Below are 18547 nucleotides of genomic sequence, written 5' to 3'. Positions count from 1 at the left end.
GCATTTTTCCATCTCGAAAATATATCTAAATTACGGCCCATGCTCTCAATGTCAAATGCAGAAATGTTAATCCATGCATTTATGACCTCAAGGTTAGATTATTGTAATGCTTTATTGGGTGGTTGTTCTGCACGCTTAGTAAACAAACTACAGCTAGTCCAAAATGCAGCAGCAAGAGTTCTTACTAGAACCAGGAAGTATGACCATATTAGCCCGGTCCTGTCAACACTGCACTGGCTCCCTATCAAACATCGTATAGATTTTAAAATATTGATTATTACTTATAAAGCCCTAAATGGTTTAGCACCTCAGCATTTGAATGAGCTCCTTTTAGATTATAATCCTCTACGTCCACTACGTTCTCAAAACTCAGGCAATTTGATAATACCTAGAATATCAAAATCAACTGCGGGCGGCAGATCCTTTTCCTATTTGGCGCCTAAACTCTGGAATAATCTACCTAACATTGTTCGGGAGGCAGACACACTCTTGCAGTTTAAATCTAGATTAAAGACCCATCTCTTTAACCTGGTTTACACATAACATACTAATATGCTTTTAATATCCAAATCCGTTAAAGGATTTTTAGGCTGCATTAATTAGGTAAACCGGAACCGGGAACACTTCCCATAACACCCTATGTACTTGCTACATCATTAGAAGAATGGCATCTACGCTAATATTTGTCTGTTTCTCTCTTATTCTGAGGTCACCGTAGCCACCAGATCCAGTCTGTATCCAGATCAGAAGGTCACTGCAGTCACCCGGATCCAGTACTTATCCAGACTAGATGGTGGATCAGCACCTAGAAAGGACCTCTACTGCCCTGAAAGACAGCGGAGACCAGGATAACTAGAGTCCCAGATACAGATCCCCTGTAAAGACCTCGTCTCAGAGGACCACTAGGACAAGACCACAAGAAACAGATGATTCTTCTGCACAATCTGACTTTGCTGCAGCCTGGAATTGAACTACTGGTTTCATCTGGTCAGAGGAGAACTGGCCCCCCAACTGAGCCTGGTTTCTCCCCCGATAGAGTTTCGGTTCCTTGCCGCTGTCGCCTCTGGCTTGCTTAGTTGGGGTCACTTCATCTACAGCGATATCGTTGACTTGATTGCAAATAAATGCACAGACACTATTTAACTGAACAGAGATGACATCACTGAATTCAATGATGAACTGCCTTTAACTATCATTTTGCATTATTGGCACACTGTTTTCCTAATGAATGTTGTTCAGTTGCTTTGACGCAATGTATTTTGTTTAAAGCGCTATATAAATAAAGGTGACTTGACTTGACACTTATGCACACTAACGTGCGCGCACACACACACACACACACACACACACGTTTGTTTTTGTGAAAAGTGGGGACATCCCATAGGCGTAATGGTTTTTATATTGTACAAACTGTATATTCTATCGCCCTTCACCAACCCTACACCTAACCCTCACAGGAAACTTTGTGCATTTTTACTTTCTCAAAAAAACTCATTCTGTATGATTTATAAGCGTTTTTGAAAAATGGGGACATGGGTTATGTCCTCATAAGTCACCCACTCCTGGCTTGTAATACCTGTGTCATACCCATGTCATTATACAGAGTTGTGTCCTGATATGTCACAAAAACAAGAGCACACACACACACACACACACAAACTTCATAAGTGAAACCTTTCTGACAACAATAAACCCCAAGTTGTGTTTTTAGGACTGTAACATGTGAGATGAAATAAATGTTTAACATATTAGAAAACCTCGCGCTATAACCATTTCATTCTTCACAGAGAGATTTATAAACATGAAATCAAAATATCCCAAATTACAGTTTGTAATCAAAATATCCCAAACTACAGTTTGTAATTCCCAAACAATAAAGCAAAGTTAAAGTAATATAGAGTAAGAACAATTTGCATTTTACTTTTAAATTGTATCACATTCAGATGTTTGTTATCCCAATAGTCTAATTTAATAATAATAATAAAATAAAAAATTGCAAGATTATACCAAACCAATGTCTTATATTCATGTTCATAAATTATCAACAGTGTTCATAAAAGTTATTTGCTCCATATCCATCTTCAATGCTGGGTCTGGATTCCTTTACTGGTGTTGGAAAAGCTTTAGCACCACCTTATCTGAGGGAACCACTTACTACTCAGAGTATGAATATGGTGATGTGTGTATATGTGCAAACAAGTGAGTGTGTGTTACCCTGATGGAGTAGCTGCATCCTGTATAGTGGAGGCAGGGATGTCAGCAGACAGGTATGTAACCTCATGGCCAGCAGGTAACGTAGACCACACTCATCTAGAGCCTCTCCACCTGCAGAAACACATATTTACTAAACCATAAACCCTAGAAACCATGTTTCATTTTTAACTTCAGATTCTTTTTCTACAAGACAATTCCACTGCATCGATTTCGAAAAGCATGCTCAACACTCTCAGACATATGGCTCTGTCATCAAAGAGTGTTAATGATGTTCAGAGCACACAGAATCATGATCATATTCCAGATCACAATCTGCATCATCTCCTAATGACTCTGATCACACCTGATCCAATAAACATTTAACAGCACATCAAAACTCAGAGACTGATTAAAAACTTCCTCATCTGGGAAACTGAGGATTGAACTTTGAAGTTCATCAGCAATATAATGTTAGGTGAATTAGAACTACAGTATAAACACTTGCATGCTGTATGATTTATCCAACTATCCCTGAACCTTTCTCCTTGCATTTTGGCTCTTGAAAGCACTGGAACACTGTGTTAAAGTTTAGCACTAAAGAGACTAAATAAAAAAGATGTGAGCTATAGGTAACATGGATAAAGCCTGATATATTTAATGTTGACAATAAATAATAATACCAAGGTTATAAAAAAATAATAATAATAAAAAAAAACTTTTATTATGGTTCTCTTTTCATGTACTCCGTTAACCCCAATGACATACTAGACAGTTAGTCAACACAAGAAGTGTATCACGACACAATCACAAGATACTTCGGTATATTCAGGGGCATAACTGCACATTTGCTGAGGGCTATGCAAAATCAGTGTTGCCCCATCAAAGAAGTAAAGAGAAGTAAACTCACCAGCATACTGTTTATCTGTGGGTCCTGCTACTTCTGCACTAGTGGTCGCCACAGTATCGGCAAGAGCCACAAGGAACATCTGCTCAAGGGGTGTGAGACCTGGAAGGCTGGAGTGCATAAGATGTGAAGACAGCACCTGTGCGTGTTCAGGGCCAAAGTATGTGGGGCCGTACTGTGATAGGTTAATTACACGAGACTTCTTCTCTGGTTTCTCTGCAGCAAAGTTCACAAAATCGTCGGTTGTGACAGCCGGCACCTGAAACAGATCAGCGTACTGATCCTCTGATTGTTTCTGTGTCTCACGTTCCGCCCCTTTTCCAGCTTTTCCCACTTCATCTCCCATCTTATAAGAGGTGTCCTGGTCCGCAGACAGCAGTGCGTATAGTGGAAGTGGAGGTATGGAATTGATTTCTGTGTAATCTCGCCCACCATCTCGGCCAGCAACAATAGTGTCTTTTGCCGTGCTACCCGTCACGCTGATGGTTCGTGATAGGTGCCTCCTGGCGCCACCCTCACCTGCTTCTACATCCCTCACCACTGCAACTTCTCCAGCAATGCACTTGACCAGGTGCGCTAAAATGGCCTTGGCACGACGTACCCTTCCAAGGTCCATAAGCTCTAGAAGCTGTGTTGGATGGTACTGTGGAAGAGTGGGTGACAATGAATGAGCCGCCTCAAATAAACCGCCATCTTGAATCACTGCTGGGGGGCGGACCGCATCATCAATTCCTGCACTGCCCTCGAAGACACTCCTAGATCGTGCTCTGCCCTCATTCGAAGCGTACATAGTGCGACCTGCAACGCCTTCTGGGGATGAGATGCTGTTATCGTCATAGTCACACGGTTTTTCATCTTGCCTCCACTGTGCATAAACATGCATCTCACAATCCATGCCCACCACCAGGATGCCATCACGCACCCAGGATAGGGACACTGGCAGGGATGGTGTACCGTCTACAGAAGAAACAAGGTTTATGGATCTCAGCAGCACCCAACGAGAGCGAATTCCCTGCTTTATACTGCCCCCTAGGGGCAGGGTGACTGCCATGCCATCCTTCACTCCTGTCTGCTCTGTGACAACCCCTGAGATGCGTCCATACATAAGGATGTTGGATCCAACCCCAACCGTCAGGATGTGTGACCCATCTTCTTTAGACAGCCAGTCTAGGTGCACAAAGTGTTTGATATTGGGGCTGTCTTTGGTTACAAACAAATCTAACTTGCTATAGACAACCAAATTGCTATCAACACTAACACGCGGATCCAGCGTCTTCACAGGTTTGCTAAAATCGTCAAGGTGAATAGTCTGTTCCAGGACCCACTCTGAGCCACCCGTCGACTCACACTCGTATATCGATACAAGCATGGAGAAGTCCTGAAGCATGCCACCTTCATTATCAGGCGATTTCTGTTTGAACGACACAGCAAGTCTTCCAGTGTAGGAGCAGCTGACCGCAACGGGTCGACCCGCAACACTCACAGAGCTGTCGTTGTCCTCTTCCTCTTTCAAGAGTCCCCAGTACTCCCAACGATATAAACGTGTCTCTTCGGGGTGTGGTGCTGATAAGTCCATATCCACCCTACAGTGCCAGAACCTGACGCGTCCATCTGAACAGGTGGTCACAATCAAGTATGGAGCCAAACACACAGGGTAGATAGATGAGGAGCTCAAGTGACCTTTGAAAAGAACACCCAATATTTTTATCACCTACGAAAGCACATGACACTTTTACAGCAGAACACAAACCATCCCCATACACACTCACAAATGGCTTAATATGTCATACAAAGCAAATTTGAGATGATATTCCATCGTCAATAAAAACACTATCCAGTATTATGAATACTTAATGGTTAGAACACATTCTTATTAGAAGTCAGAGACCATGACTAGGCAGCTAGTACAAACAGATTCTTAGGATCCATGTGAATATGGCTATAGCAACCCTCTACACTGCGTATACACTCGCATATGTGTCTGAATCTTCACGCTGGATGACTAAATGATATCTGATATTAGCCAATGGCTAATAAATTTGCAGATTTTACTCACCAGTATGTGAGTTGGAGGCTGAGTATGAGTTTAGCATTTAGATATTTCTATATATAGATATAGACATTTTAGCATTTTATTCTCCAAACACTTGTCTCTGCCTGAGCGCTTCAGAGTTTCTCTCTCCATCAAGCGATCTCTGATAATTTTTAAGATCATCTCAATGAAATTGCAGCACTCCTGTGTTTGTGTATTTGGCGTACCATAAACTTTAGTGTGAAGGCACATGACTCACCGTCGCTTTCTCTCACTACGAGAAAAACAGATCGAGCAAGAGAGTCTTACATAACATGCATAATTGACACACTTCGTGTAAACAATATTCTTTGTTGTATTTTCCTGTCAAAAAAAAAAAAAAAGAGTTCCTTTGAAATTCTTTAGCTTTTAAGAACTGCTGGGTTTTCCGGTATTTGCCTTAAACGGCCCGAGCGCTTGTTTAGTGCTCTGCTGTTCTGATGCACTGCTCACAAAATTGTGCCACTGTTACAGCTCGCGGTCCATATGGATTTTTCTTTTGAATATCAGTTATATAAGGATTAAAACTTGAGTTTATATATATATATATATATATATATATATAGAGAGAGAGAGAGAGAGAGAGAGAGAGAGAGAGAGAGAGAGAGAGAGAGAGAGAGTTTAGTATAGTATTTCAGTCTGGTCAGTAAACTGAGAGTTTACTATAGTATTTCAGTCTGGTCAGTAAACTAAAAAAAATTACTAACCAATGGCTACTCAATTGCCAAGGTGTCCATAGAGGGTTGCTATAGTGACAAATGCTTTCATTCTAGATAAGAGTTTCACTTTACTTTAATATCTTCCATATTATTATACACTTGTGAGTTGGGTATTTCTACAATGACATCAGTAAACTAAAATCCTGGTGTACAGTAGTTTATAGTAGTGCATCCGGATTATCAGGAAGATTATATTTTATTAACACCCCAATGACCCAAGTATAACCGCAACTGATCATCTTAAAGGGATAGTTCACCACCACCCCAAAAATCCTGTTACTTAACCTCATGTAGTTCTAAACCTATAAGACCTTAGTTCATTTTTGGAACACAAATGAAGTTACTTTTAATTAAATCTGAGAGCTTTCTGGCCCTGCATAGACAGCAACTCAACTCTAGGCCCACAAAGGTAGTAAGGACATTGTTAAAATATGTTCATGAGAGTATTACAGTGCATGCCTGTACATTCCTCTACTTGCAAAGAAGGTGCAGCTTATCTGGGTTCTACGTCAGCATACTGGCTCCTCCGTCAGGAGCACCACACATGCATCATGGTACTCTTGTGAATGTGTGTGGAAGACTGACACAGAAGAAGAAATTGTTGGATAAAGTTATCTTTGGGCAAAAAACAACTGAGGTCACATGGACCATTTTAACAATGTCTTTACTATCTTTCTGGGCCTTGAATGTGGTAGTTCTGTTGCTGTCTATGCAGGATCAGAAAGCTTTTGGATTTTAATAAAAATATCTTAATTTGTGTTCTGAATGGGTTTGGAACGACATGAAGGTGAGTAATTAATGACAGAATTTTCATTTTTGGGTGAACAATCCCTTTAAAAGCTAACATGCATAACTTATATTAATGCTATGAAGCAATTAATAAAGCAATTCTAGTCTGTAATAATGCATGATCATACCAGCAGAGGGTGTGGCTCTGATTAGCTCCACCCCTGGTGGAAGGTCTAACTGTTGACTGTAGACCAGGTTAGAGCTCAGGATGAGTTTGCTGGCTGACTGCAGGTTGGCAGAAGAGGAGGAGCGGGGCAGCGGACTTTGACCTGGAGTGATGTCAGGAGATGAGTCACCATAGTTCTGACTCAAAGGAACGGTCAGCTTGTTCTGGAACACGTGGTCATTTATTGGCTCTTCTGCAAGGATTAGAAAGCCAGTAAAATGTTACAGTAATCAGTCAAGACACTAATTTAATATTAAATTAATCTCAGACAGAGACATAGAGAGACAGAAACAGATATCAACAGAAATATATACAGTAGACAGTACAATAGACAGTGCAGATGTACATTATTGATGCCCAATGGGCAAATTATGGCATTATTTTCCTTCTAAATTATTTCCTTCTCCGAAAAAGAAATAATTAGAGGAAGTGTCAGCTTTCAATTCATTAGACTCACAATTTTGTCTCATGAGCTGTCTGCTGACAGCTGTCATCATTTCACAAATAACCCACATCTTACGCACCCACACACGCCTGCACGGAGCGCAGATGAAGATGCCACATCTGTAACACTGAGTTCTGATTTGCATCCTTCTCGATCACCACCAGGTAGAACTTTTCTGAGAAAGGAGGGGGCTGGTACTCTAGAAACAAAGACAAAAATGTGCAATGTTCTGCAACTGTCTAAACCATACTTCAAGGCAAAGATAAAGGTTTTTGTACCTCCCCCAGAGGGAACACTGGTAATGTTGAAATCTGGTAAGTCTTCATGTGGTTTGTAACCTAAAATAAAATCCTCCTGGAATACATGAAGCAGCTGTGTGTTTGAGCCACACTGAAAGACACAAATGCAGAATTACACACAACATATAATTTTTTTTTAATTGCAATAATGTTAATCAAACACAAACTTGCATGTGTACACAAACAGAACACACCTGGTTAGTAATGACATCCAGCTCTATGATGCAGCCGGGCCTGGCAGTGGACTGCTGACTCACAATGTTGAATACTTCACCCACCAGTTTCTGAACATCAAAGCAACCATCAGAGATCAACATTCAGATCAACTCTAATGACATTTACCATTCATTAATTGGCAGATAAAGACATTATTTTTAATCAAATCTAATAGGAAAAGTTTTTACAGAGGTCTCTGGGTCAGAGAGTTCATCCAGCAGTTTGCGGGCATCTACCACGGCTTGATACAGACGCAGGTTTTTACCATCAGATGCCACAAAGCACGCACTTGCTGAGTTACAGTACGTTCCTGACACACACACACAAAAAAAAAAGATTAAGAAGCTAGACATAGTAATAAACTTAAAGACATCCTATTATACCCCTTTTTATAATATGTAATATAAGGCTCAGATGTCCCCAGATTGTGTCTGTGAGGTTTCAGCTCAAAATACCCCGCAGATAATTTATATAATTTTGAAGATGTCTATTTTAAGTGGAAGCAAAAACACGCATTCGTGCATGTATCGTTAAATGTAAATAAGCTATTGTTCCCCACCCCCTTTTCCAGAATATGACTGTGCTTCTGATATACAGTTTTCTGAGCGCACACATCCGAAGCACAGAAAGTGGCTATCACAGGGCAAATGAGTACTAGGGATGGGTCACAATTTTCAAATATTCAATTAGCTGATTTAATTGTCTAAAAAAAATATGTTTTCAGTGCTGATGAGGTGTTGACTCATTCATGTAAGCAGAGGGTGGCACTGCCAATAACTCACTTAAATGCTATAAAAGACAACAGAAGAAAATACCTGTCAGCATGCACACTGTAGACTTGCATGGAATATAACTGTAGGGCTGTGGGATATTGGGAAAATATCTAATTGCGATTTTTTTGACAGATATTGCGATTGCGATTTGATTTGCGATATTACATTTGCAATTCAAGCTTCAGCTCAATATTGTCAAGAATTTGCAGCACAGTATGAGTATCATTACCCTGCTGACAAAAAATAAAATAATAATAATTAAAAAAAAAATCATTACAGACCATTACAGAATTCCTTTTTGTTTTTGGCATTATTCCAATAGGAACTACTGTTGTTCTATTGGTTGCCAACTGTAATATTACGTCCCACCAATATAATCCATCAAATAGACACCAATATAGTTTGCATTAAAACCGATACAATTTCCATTATAACCCTGAAATCCATTAAATTTTCAATTGTGTTTTGGGAGGGGTTCTATATATATATATATATATATATAAATATAATAGTATGTATCAAAGTATAGGCTTTTGTTTAACCCTCTGAGGTCTAAGGGTCTCGCTGCTTTGTTTTCTGTTGTGTGGGAGTATTCAAGCCGCGCGCTTCAGTGAAACATAATTTTAATAGCATGTTCAGCGCGTGGGCGTGGTCGCATTAGATATGATGAAAGGAGATGTGAAGACTGTACATCGCGTTGTTTTCATATGGATTACTTTATCACAGAATATTTTTTTCGGTTGTTTAGTCTCTCTCTTCGTTGAGTATTCACTGAGTTACAGTTCATTTTAATGACGTGTTTCTAAATGAAGATCAGCGCAGACCAAGGCTGCAGACAACACACTTTCTTTGTTATCTTTATTTTATAAGTGCACAAAGTTTTGTTGTTATTATGTCTGTATACAAAAAAAGTAGACCATTTACAGATTCGATTGATGTATAGCTCTTATCTGTACGAACAAAACTGAAAGTGTAATTTAAGTTCTTTTCGGGGTTATCAGGAGAAAATGCCTTATCACGCGCATACGCGTTAATCGAATCCAGAGGGTTAAATTGCCCTCCCTATATTATCAATTAACAATGAATTATATTCCAGGTATGGATACAGCTGTGGTGTTAAACTCACCAAGCACTGAGCTAGGGATGAGTGTTGGCAGCCAGGCCACATTGGAGAATGCAGATGTGTGCAGAGAGTTGATTCTTGCTAGCTCCGACACGCCCCCTGTGCAGGAGAGTGGGCCAATGTGATCCACTCTCCAGAGGATCAGCTCACTGTAGATCGCATTAGGGTCATGGAATGTACGCGTGGCTGCATTTCGCAGTTGTTTACGGGGAATGCCTCTCATTGGCCTGGTGGGTTGTAGAGCCACACTCCCAATCTGATCTCCGTCAACGTTTCCAGATCCAGAGGGCGGAGTCAACACTGCATTGTGATGAGATGATGTTAGCAGCAAGGGAAGTACCGTGTGACAAGCCAAATCATTCAGATGGAAACGGTGTCCACAGTAACGGAACTTGTGCGAGACTGTGAGGACATTCGAAAAGGCAGACTTCTCAGCAAAGGTCACAGCCCATTGGTTGAGCGAGCCGTCCACATGTTTGGAAACCATCATGACGGCAGGGCCGATGACAGCAGCAAGAGAGTGTCCAAGAGCACTAAGCCCGGCGGACTCAGATGCACTCTGAGGAACCCGCCGCTCACTTCTCTTATCATCCAGCACACTGCAGTTGTCTTGGTCCATAAACGTACAAGCATACATCATGATGTTCTTACTGAGGGAGTTAGCATCGCCTGTAGGGAATGCTACAGGGATACGAGAGGAGAACGAAACCTGAAGGAGACAACAAATTAACTTTATTTAGTTCATCTGGGTAATTAGTAGCGTAAGTGCATTAGTGTATTAGCATAAGTTTTCAATGGCTGCTGCCAACAATTATAGAGCATAGGTTTCCAATATTTCTGAACATAACACCATACCTCAAAACTATCATAATGCATTACTTGTCATTACCATGATTTCTGAATGAGTTTCTTACCTGAACCTGTCTAAAGATGCCAGGTATAAACTCATCCAGGTATTTGATGTGCCAAACGAGGAAGGATCCATCGTGTGGGTGAATAGTGAAGAGCATGTCTGGACTTTTGTTCCACTCCAGGATGAGAGTCTCCAGTTTCCGATCCAGCAAAACAGAGGGTGGAGGAGCACTGCTGCTCGAACCAGGAGAAGAGGCCTTGGTACTGCCCTCCTGATCTCCCTCCTCATGCTCTGAAGAGCCCTTATCAGACATCTCATCCAGATCTAAAAAAGCAACAATAGAGCACATTATACAATATACTGTAAATATGCAGCAGAAAATCTTAACAATAATGCAGCAAATAAATAAATAAGTATTTTAGCCCATGTTTGTCAGCTTTAAAGGGATAGTTCACCCTTAATGAAACATGAAGATTCTGTCATAAATTACTCACCATTATGTCCTTTTAAATCTGTAAGACCTTTCTTTGTTCATCTTCAGAACAAAAATTAAGATAATTTTTATCAAATCCGAGAGCTCTCTGACCCTGCATAGAGTGCAATGCAATTGAAATGTTCCCAGGCTGAGAAAGGTTGTAAGGACATTGGTAAAATAGTCCATGTGACATCAGTGGTTCAACCATAATTTTACTAAGCTATGAGAATACTTCTTGTTCCCAAAAAGAAAACAAAAATACTTTATCCAACAATTCTTCTCTTTCAAGTCACGCCTTCTGCCATTATCGAGAGTACCTCTGCATGTAAACAATGTATGTGCATGATGCTGCTGACATAGAACACGCATGCGCTGAGCCATGTTTACATGCAGAGGAAAGCAATGTGCATGTGTCATGCTACTTTCCATAATGCCAGAATACATGATTTGGAGGAAAATAACTGTTGAATAAAGAAGATGAACAAATGTCTTACGAGTTTGGAAAGATATGAAGGTGAGTAATTAATGACAACATTTTAATTTGGTGAACTATCCCTTTAAGTCTTATCTATATGCCAATAGGTTTATTCATAAGGTAATACCGAAGTCAAACTTGACTGCCCCCTCCAGCTCAAAGTCTTCAGTGGCTTGCTCCAGGTGTTGCTCAGAAAGTTTGCGCAGCTGCTGCATGAACAGGTCCATGGAGGTGGTGAAGCTCAGATCTTTATTATTCAGCCAGTGAACCACAAACCCTCCGCTGACGTCCTCAGAGAACAGGCCTGATCCAGTCAGCGCCGCGGGGATATCTGATGACAGAAAGAAATATCAAGCTACTATCAGTGTGAGTGTGTGTGAATGCTTATAATGAGTTTTTATTTTGAGAAGATCATACTTTTATCTTCTAAACCCCACTCATATACTGAAACAGAAAACTTTCTACTAAGACATATTATTGGTAACAACTTATATTTATATGAATTTTATGTACTGTAAGTAATATGTTATACTGTAGGACTCGACATTAAGCTTTGACAAGAGCTTGTCCTTTGGACAAGTAAATCAATCATTCACTTGTCCGAGTAAAAAAGTTACTTGTCCGGGGGAAAAAAAGTTTGTTTTTTTTGGCACAAATGTAATTTATTCTGAAGCAGTCTCATCAGGTATTACTTTTATAAGCATATTTTTTATATTTGCCTTAAATTGATTGCTGTTAGACTTTTTAACTTTATGAAGGACAATATTTTCCTAAACTCCTAAATTAAAGTGTCTCCTTTTACGTCACATTCTTACATTTGATCAATACATTAAGTTAGAATAATAAGACACTATATGTTTGTTACTATTCAAATGAAATCAGTATCAACAAACTCTATGGAAGTAAAATAATGACTTATGTCTTTGAAACAAAAAAGCATGCTGAATAGCACTATCTGAAAAAATAATGCATTGAATTAACAGTACTTGCATTTTAATGCCTTGTATTTCCAGGGCTTGCATCTTTAGGTCCTGAAATTTAATATAGTTGTTCGTTTAAGCTGTGAATATTTCAATTAAAAATATTTCACACACCTTTTCATAATTAAAATCAATCACTAATTCATATTCACGTTCCAGAATTCACTTCCAAAATATTAAATCGGTTAAAAAATACGATGTATAATATTCGATAGGCAAATTTCGGTCCATTTTATTTCACTTTCCAAATTCGCTTCCACAAATTCAGTGGTTAAAATTCGGCAGATAATTCGCCCTTTCACATCCAGGAGCTGCAGGAATAGCAGTAGAGCACAGAGGCATAATCTCCAACTGCTGTCAATTGCTCACCAGCAGGTGGTGCAAGCGGCTTCTGATGAAGACCAAAGCAACAGGTGGATTAAGTAATACAGTTACAAAAACTGATCTGCAGAAATTAAGCAAGCGCTAAGTAGAAGTTTTGATTATCGGGGCATGTGGAAAATCTGATTGTGCGTATGTTTATTTCAACCTCTTTGCTGTTACCAAGTAAGCAGCATTCAAAGGAGATTATAATGGTGTTTTACCCAACGATTGAATTACAGAACTAACATTACATCTAAGGAAGACACATATTGCTTTCGGTTGTTTAGTTTCCGTAACTTTGTGTCATGGCTTGTGCGTCGCTGTGCTGTAATACTGGGGATCCCCTCACGTCACACTCCAGGATTCCCCAATGACAAGTAACGCTTCTCAATCAGCTAATACTGCGAGACCTCAGAATACATTTTATTGATGATTATGCAAACTATATAGACAGTTAAGCAGATGTAAAATATGAACGAACTCTCAAGGTCTCACGCGGTTTCCCTCAGAAATCTGTTAAAGAAAAGAAAACACTTTACGTGGCTCAGCGCACTAACAGTGACAGCGATTAAAAGACAAACTCACATCTTACTGATGATGCAAACTATATACAGACAGATGAGGATATGAACGCAAGTTACGGAACAAGAAAAAGTGCATGTTATATATATAAAATAATTTATTTAATTTATTTAAAAAATAATTAATGAATGAATAAGGGGCCATTCACGTATCGCGCCTTATAATGCATGGAAAAGGCTATGCGCGCCGCTTTCTCCTTTTTTCCAAAGCGCTTGGGCAGAAGCTCTCCTGAGGCTAAGCAACAATGACCTGCTCTCTCCATGAAGACGCGGAAATTTCAGCAAAGGATAAATCGGCTTGCAGCACAAAAGAAAAAAAATCGCTTTCAGTAGCTCTGCTACTAAATTTATTTCAAAATGGCAATCCATATACAGCTATGATCAGCAGTTCCTTCATCTTGGCTGAGCTTTCAACGTTTACGGGAAAGGATGAAGCTGAATGTTTAGTTCTTGTCACATGACCCGCGGTGCGCTTGCGCCATTCTGAAAGATGATATGTTTTTAACTCGATGCAGTGCGGACGCGCCTGGAAAAAACGGGCGCGTCGCACCGCGTGCGCATCGCGACCGCGTCGCTTCCATTATGAGCGCGCATACCGCGCGCCTACATTGGAAATAACGAACTGGAGCATGCAAAAGACGCGATATGTGAACGCCCCCTAAGAACTGCGGTCTTCTACTTCAAATATGCCGTGGAGAATCACAGAAAGTGACCGAATTCAAGAACATTGTTGCAGCATCTCTCAAGCAACGAATAAACACGGCTAACTTGGAGAATGCAGTGAAAACTCCTCTTCTCGTGTCTGCCCTAGACCCTCGGCACAAACATTTTAGGTTTCTCGATACAAAAACATGAGAGAAGTAAGAAAAAAAAAACTTTTTTTGAACATTATCAGAACATTTTCCTTGATGCCAGTGGTGCGGATGCAGCCGCCTCGATGAAGAAGATGCAATGCCCACTCGTTGGAAAAGGCTGAGCCAGTTCTTCAGCGATGATTACAGAGAGTCCAGCCGAGACGAGTGGGAACAGTTCTTGCTGGAGCCATGTATTCCATGTATTCCACCTGATGAGGATCCCATTCAGTGGTGAAACGAAAACACGAAGCGCTTCACAAAACTTATTCGCTTAGCACACCGTTATTTGTGAGTCCCGACAATGTCTGTGCCGTCAGAGCACGTTTTCTCCGCGGCCGGCCTTATTGTTGACAGACTAAGGAGCCGACTTTCCCCCGATCATGTTTTCATGCCCATATTTCTTAACAAGAACATGTAAAACAATAGAAAAAAAGCAAAAAAGATTTGCTGACAGTTTAAAAGTTAAGTGTACAATATAGCCTAATTGCTGCAGGCTGCTTTACGTTTTTTCTTTGTTCACTTATTATTATTATTTTTTTGCTTTTAATTTGTACTTTTATTTGTTTGCACGCATTGTTAAAGGTTTTCAGCTACAAAACACGATGTGTAATGTTCAAGCTTATTGTGTGTAAGCTTGTTCAAAATGACGAAAACAAATGTTGCTGAAAAATAACGTCTGACTCATTAACCCTATCAAGTCGATTAACGCGGATACGCGTTTTGAGTCATTTTCTCCTGATAACCCCGAAAAGAACTTAAATTACACTTTCAGTTTTAATCGTACAGATAAGAGCAATACATCAATCGAATCTGTAAAGGGTCTACTTTTTTTTGGATACAGACATAATAACAACAAAACTTTGTGCACTTATAAAATAAAGATAACAAACAAGGTGCGCTGTCTGCAGCCTTTGTCTGCGCTGATCTTCTTTTACAAACACGTCATTTAAATGAACTGTAACTCCGTGAATACTCAACGAAAATACATGAGAGAGATATCTATAGAAAGCTTGACATGTCTATTTTTAAACTAAACAAGTGCCGCCGAAAACAGATATTCTGTGATAGTAATCCATATGAAAACAACGCGATGTCTGTTTTTCATGTCTCCCTTCATTATATCTAATGTGACCACGACCCCGCGCCGAACGCGCTATTCAGATTCAAACTGAAGCGCGCAGCTTGAATACGCCCATAACAGAAGAAAAAGCAGCGAGACGGTTCAAGTTTTTTTTATTTTACTGTTTGCTTCGCGATGAGAGTAATAACACATAATTCACCCCAAAAAGATGTGATGTGGTTGAGGATTTGAGAAATGGATTTCCTCAGAAAAAAAGAATGAAGCACTTTATTCAGCAGAGATCATAAACATGAGTAAGTCTCTTTTTATTTATTTATATACTTGTACTAGTTTTCACATAACGTGTAAACATTTTACTAGTTAGACTTTTTCCAAATTATAATTCCTGACTAAATGTATAATCAAGTGAAACATTATGAAGTTTCAATAACAATATACAACACTATACCCTTCAAAAGCTTGATGTAAATAATATAAATGTAACAAATAGATAACTGTAACAAATGTAAAAACAATGCTTTTCTTTCCATTTATTCCCCCTAAAAACCCAGAAAAATATTCTCAGCTCTTTTCAGCATTAATAATAATGATGATAATAATAACAACAAACGTTTTTTTTGTTTTTTTTTTGTAGAAAATAAGATTGTTAAAAGGATTTCTGAAGGATTGTGTGACTGGAGTAAGGATGCCAAACAATTTGTTTGAAAGTCAGCTTTGATTGTTTCTAATAAACTGTTTAACTGCTCCCCCAAGTGGATATTAAATTATGTTGTGGGATAATTAAATATATTCTTAATAAACTACAAACATAAAATTATATAGATTTATTTTGTTCTCACATTCTTTCTTGTAACTCCTCACTCACAGTGGCACAGATGACTGAAAGGCTCATTATGCAGCTCATTATGCAGGCCTTTGTCTTCTCAGGTGTAAATCACAATGATATTCATGGTAGTTGACGCCTACTCGCATATGACTTTTACCAACAAAAAGTGTCTTAGAAAATTTAAATCAATATATTGTTTTCTGTGAGTGAGTAAACAAGATGATTTTCACATCATTTAGAAATAAAAATTCTAGGCTACAAGCTCCAGTTCTCAAAAATCCCGGGAACCATTGTTCTTTATGTGTTTTTTTTGCCTTATTCAAGCGTTTTAACATTTTTAGTTTTTCACTAACCACGCATAATATTTTTTTTCTCAAAAACACAATCATGTACATACATGCATTTCACATATTATTACAGCCAAGTTTGTGCTGATTACAGTGAGATTAGTCTTTACCCTTTTAGATATTTATAAGAAACTGAAAAAAGCACAAATGTCAAGGCATGACAAAACTTCTCCAGGCCCCAAAAATACCCTTAGACTCCAGAGGGTTAAACTTAATTTAAATAAACGAATATTCGAATATTCTTTTTTTTGTGAGCTCAAATATTCGAATGCGATATTTGTGGAAAACGCCCATCCCTAGTTAGTAAGTCTTGTATCTAGCAATGTACTACAACTGTTGGAACATGAAAACCATTTCCAGGGATCTTTAATATGTAAATAATTGTATACTGTAAATATATGAAGGGAGGTATTGGCAAAATCTCACCTGTAGAAAATCACTATGAGAAATACAAGATTAAGAATTTGACTGTGTTATTTAAAATTTTAATTAAAACACATTGGACCTTTTAACCCAGTCAGTGGAATTGTCAGACGGTCCCTTGGGTGCGGTAGCACGTCAATAATTTCTTCAGGTTAAATTTTCAGAATATACCTAGATTGTTTTTAACTCGTTTTTTTATGTTAATATAAATTGGTATTGATATCTTTGTGTGACTGTCGACTTTATAGATCAGCGGTAATGGAAATCAATTATAAAGAAAATGCAGCGCATTGGATTCTTTTTGACCCAATTTGCTTGCCTGTATATAGTTTGCATAATCATCAATAAAATCTATTCTGAGATCTGAGGTCTTATATCACAGTATTATTTGACTGAGAAGCATTACTCGTCATTGGGGAATCCTGGAGTGTGACGTGAGGGGATCCCCAGTATTAGGCTACAGCTCAGCGACGCAAAAGCCATGACACAAAGTTACGGAAACTAAACATCCGAAAGCAATATGTGTCTTCCTTAGATGTAATGTTAGTTCTGTAATTCAATCGTTGGGTAAAACACCATTATAATCTCCTTTGAATGCTGCTTACTTGGTAACAGCAAAGAGGTTGAAATAAACATACGCACAATCAGATTTTCCACATGCCCCGATAATCAAAACTTCTACTTAGCGCTTGCTTAATTTCTGCAGATCAGTTTTTGTAACTGTATTACTTAATCCACCTGTTGCTTTGGTCTTCATCAGAAGCCGCTTGCACCACCTGCTGGTGAGCAATTGACAGCAGATGGAGATTATGCCTCTGTGCTCTACTGCTATTCCTGCAGCTCCTGGATGTGAAAGGGCGAATTATCTGCCGAATTTTAACCACTGAATTTGTGGAAGCGAATTTGGAAAGTAAAATAAAATGGACCGAAATTTGCCTGTCGAATATTATACATCGCATTTTTTAACCGATTTAATATTTTGGAAGTGAATTCTGGAACGTGAATATGAATTATTGATTTTTTAATTATGAAAAGGTGTGTGAAATATTTTCAATTGAAATATTCACAGCTTAAATTAACAACTATATAAAATTTCAGGACCTAAAGATGCAAGCCCTGGAAATTCAAGGCATTAAAATGCAAGTACTGTTAATGCAATGCATTATTTTTCAGTTAGTGCTATTCAGCATGCTTTTTTGTTTCAAAGACATAAGTCATTATTTTACTTCCATAAAACTCCATCTGTCCAAATGCATAAATAATGTTATTACATTAATGTTTTACCTTTTTTGACATACAAATATGAAATGTTGGAAAAATGCAATGATACTTTTAAATATGAAATTAAACCACCAGTAGGCGGCAAGTCACTGTCTTAATGAGTGAATCATTGATTCAACCGATTCGTTCAAACGGCTGATTCATTCAATAAATGAATTCACTGAATCATTGACTCGTTCAAAAATGAATCATTTAGTAACGAAAGACTTGTGTGTTGCTCGGAAATGTGCAACTGTTATGCTGTGGCTTTGCTTAGAACTATTTTTGTTTGCGAAATGCAGGGAAAAACGATCCATAATGTAATTTAATA

General features: G+C 38.8%; 1 protein-coding gene across 4 annotated transcripts in view; it reads right to left on the bottom strand.

Annotated features, from left to right (window-relative positions):
• dmxl2 (Dmx-like 2) overlaps positions 1–18547 on the bottom strand; it is a 77354-nt gene that overhangs the window by 30392 nt on the left and 28415 nt on the right. For all 4 annotated transcript variants that reach the window (XM_059506156.1, XM_059506159.1, XM_059506158.1 and 1 more), the window contains exons 10-19: positions 11629–11832; positions 10613–10875; positions 9702–10407; positions 7991–8112; positions 7781–7870; positions 7566–7677; positions 7367–7486; positions 6805–7035; positions 3101–4777; positions 2215–2325 (exon numbers count right to left, since the gene is read on the bottom strand). In XM_059506156.1, the coding sequence (XP_059362139.1) occupies positions 2215–2325; positions 3101–4777; positions 6805–7035; positions 7367–7486; positions 7566–7677; positions 7781–7870; positions 7991–8112; positions 9702–10407; positions 10613–10875; positions 11629–11832 (3636 nt within the window). The remainder of the gene's footprint in view (positions 1–2214; positions 2326–3100; positions 4778–6804; positions 7036–7366; positions 7487–7565; positions 7678–7780; positions 7871–7990; positions 8113–9701; positions 10408–10612; positions 10876–11628; positions 11833–18547) is intronic.

Source organism: Carassius carassius, chromosome 23, assembly GCF_963082965.1.
Source record: "Carassius carassius chromosome 23, fCarCar2.1, whole genome shotgun sequence".
NCBI classification, from domain to species: domain Eukaryota; kingdom Metazoa; phylum Chordata; class Actinopteri; order Cypriniformes; family Cyprinidae; genus Carassius; species Carassius carassius.
This window is presented reverse-complemented; position numbering and strand designations above follow the sequence as displayed.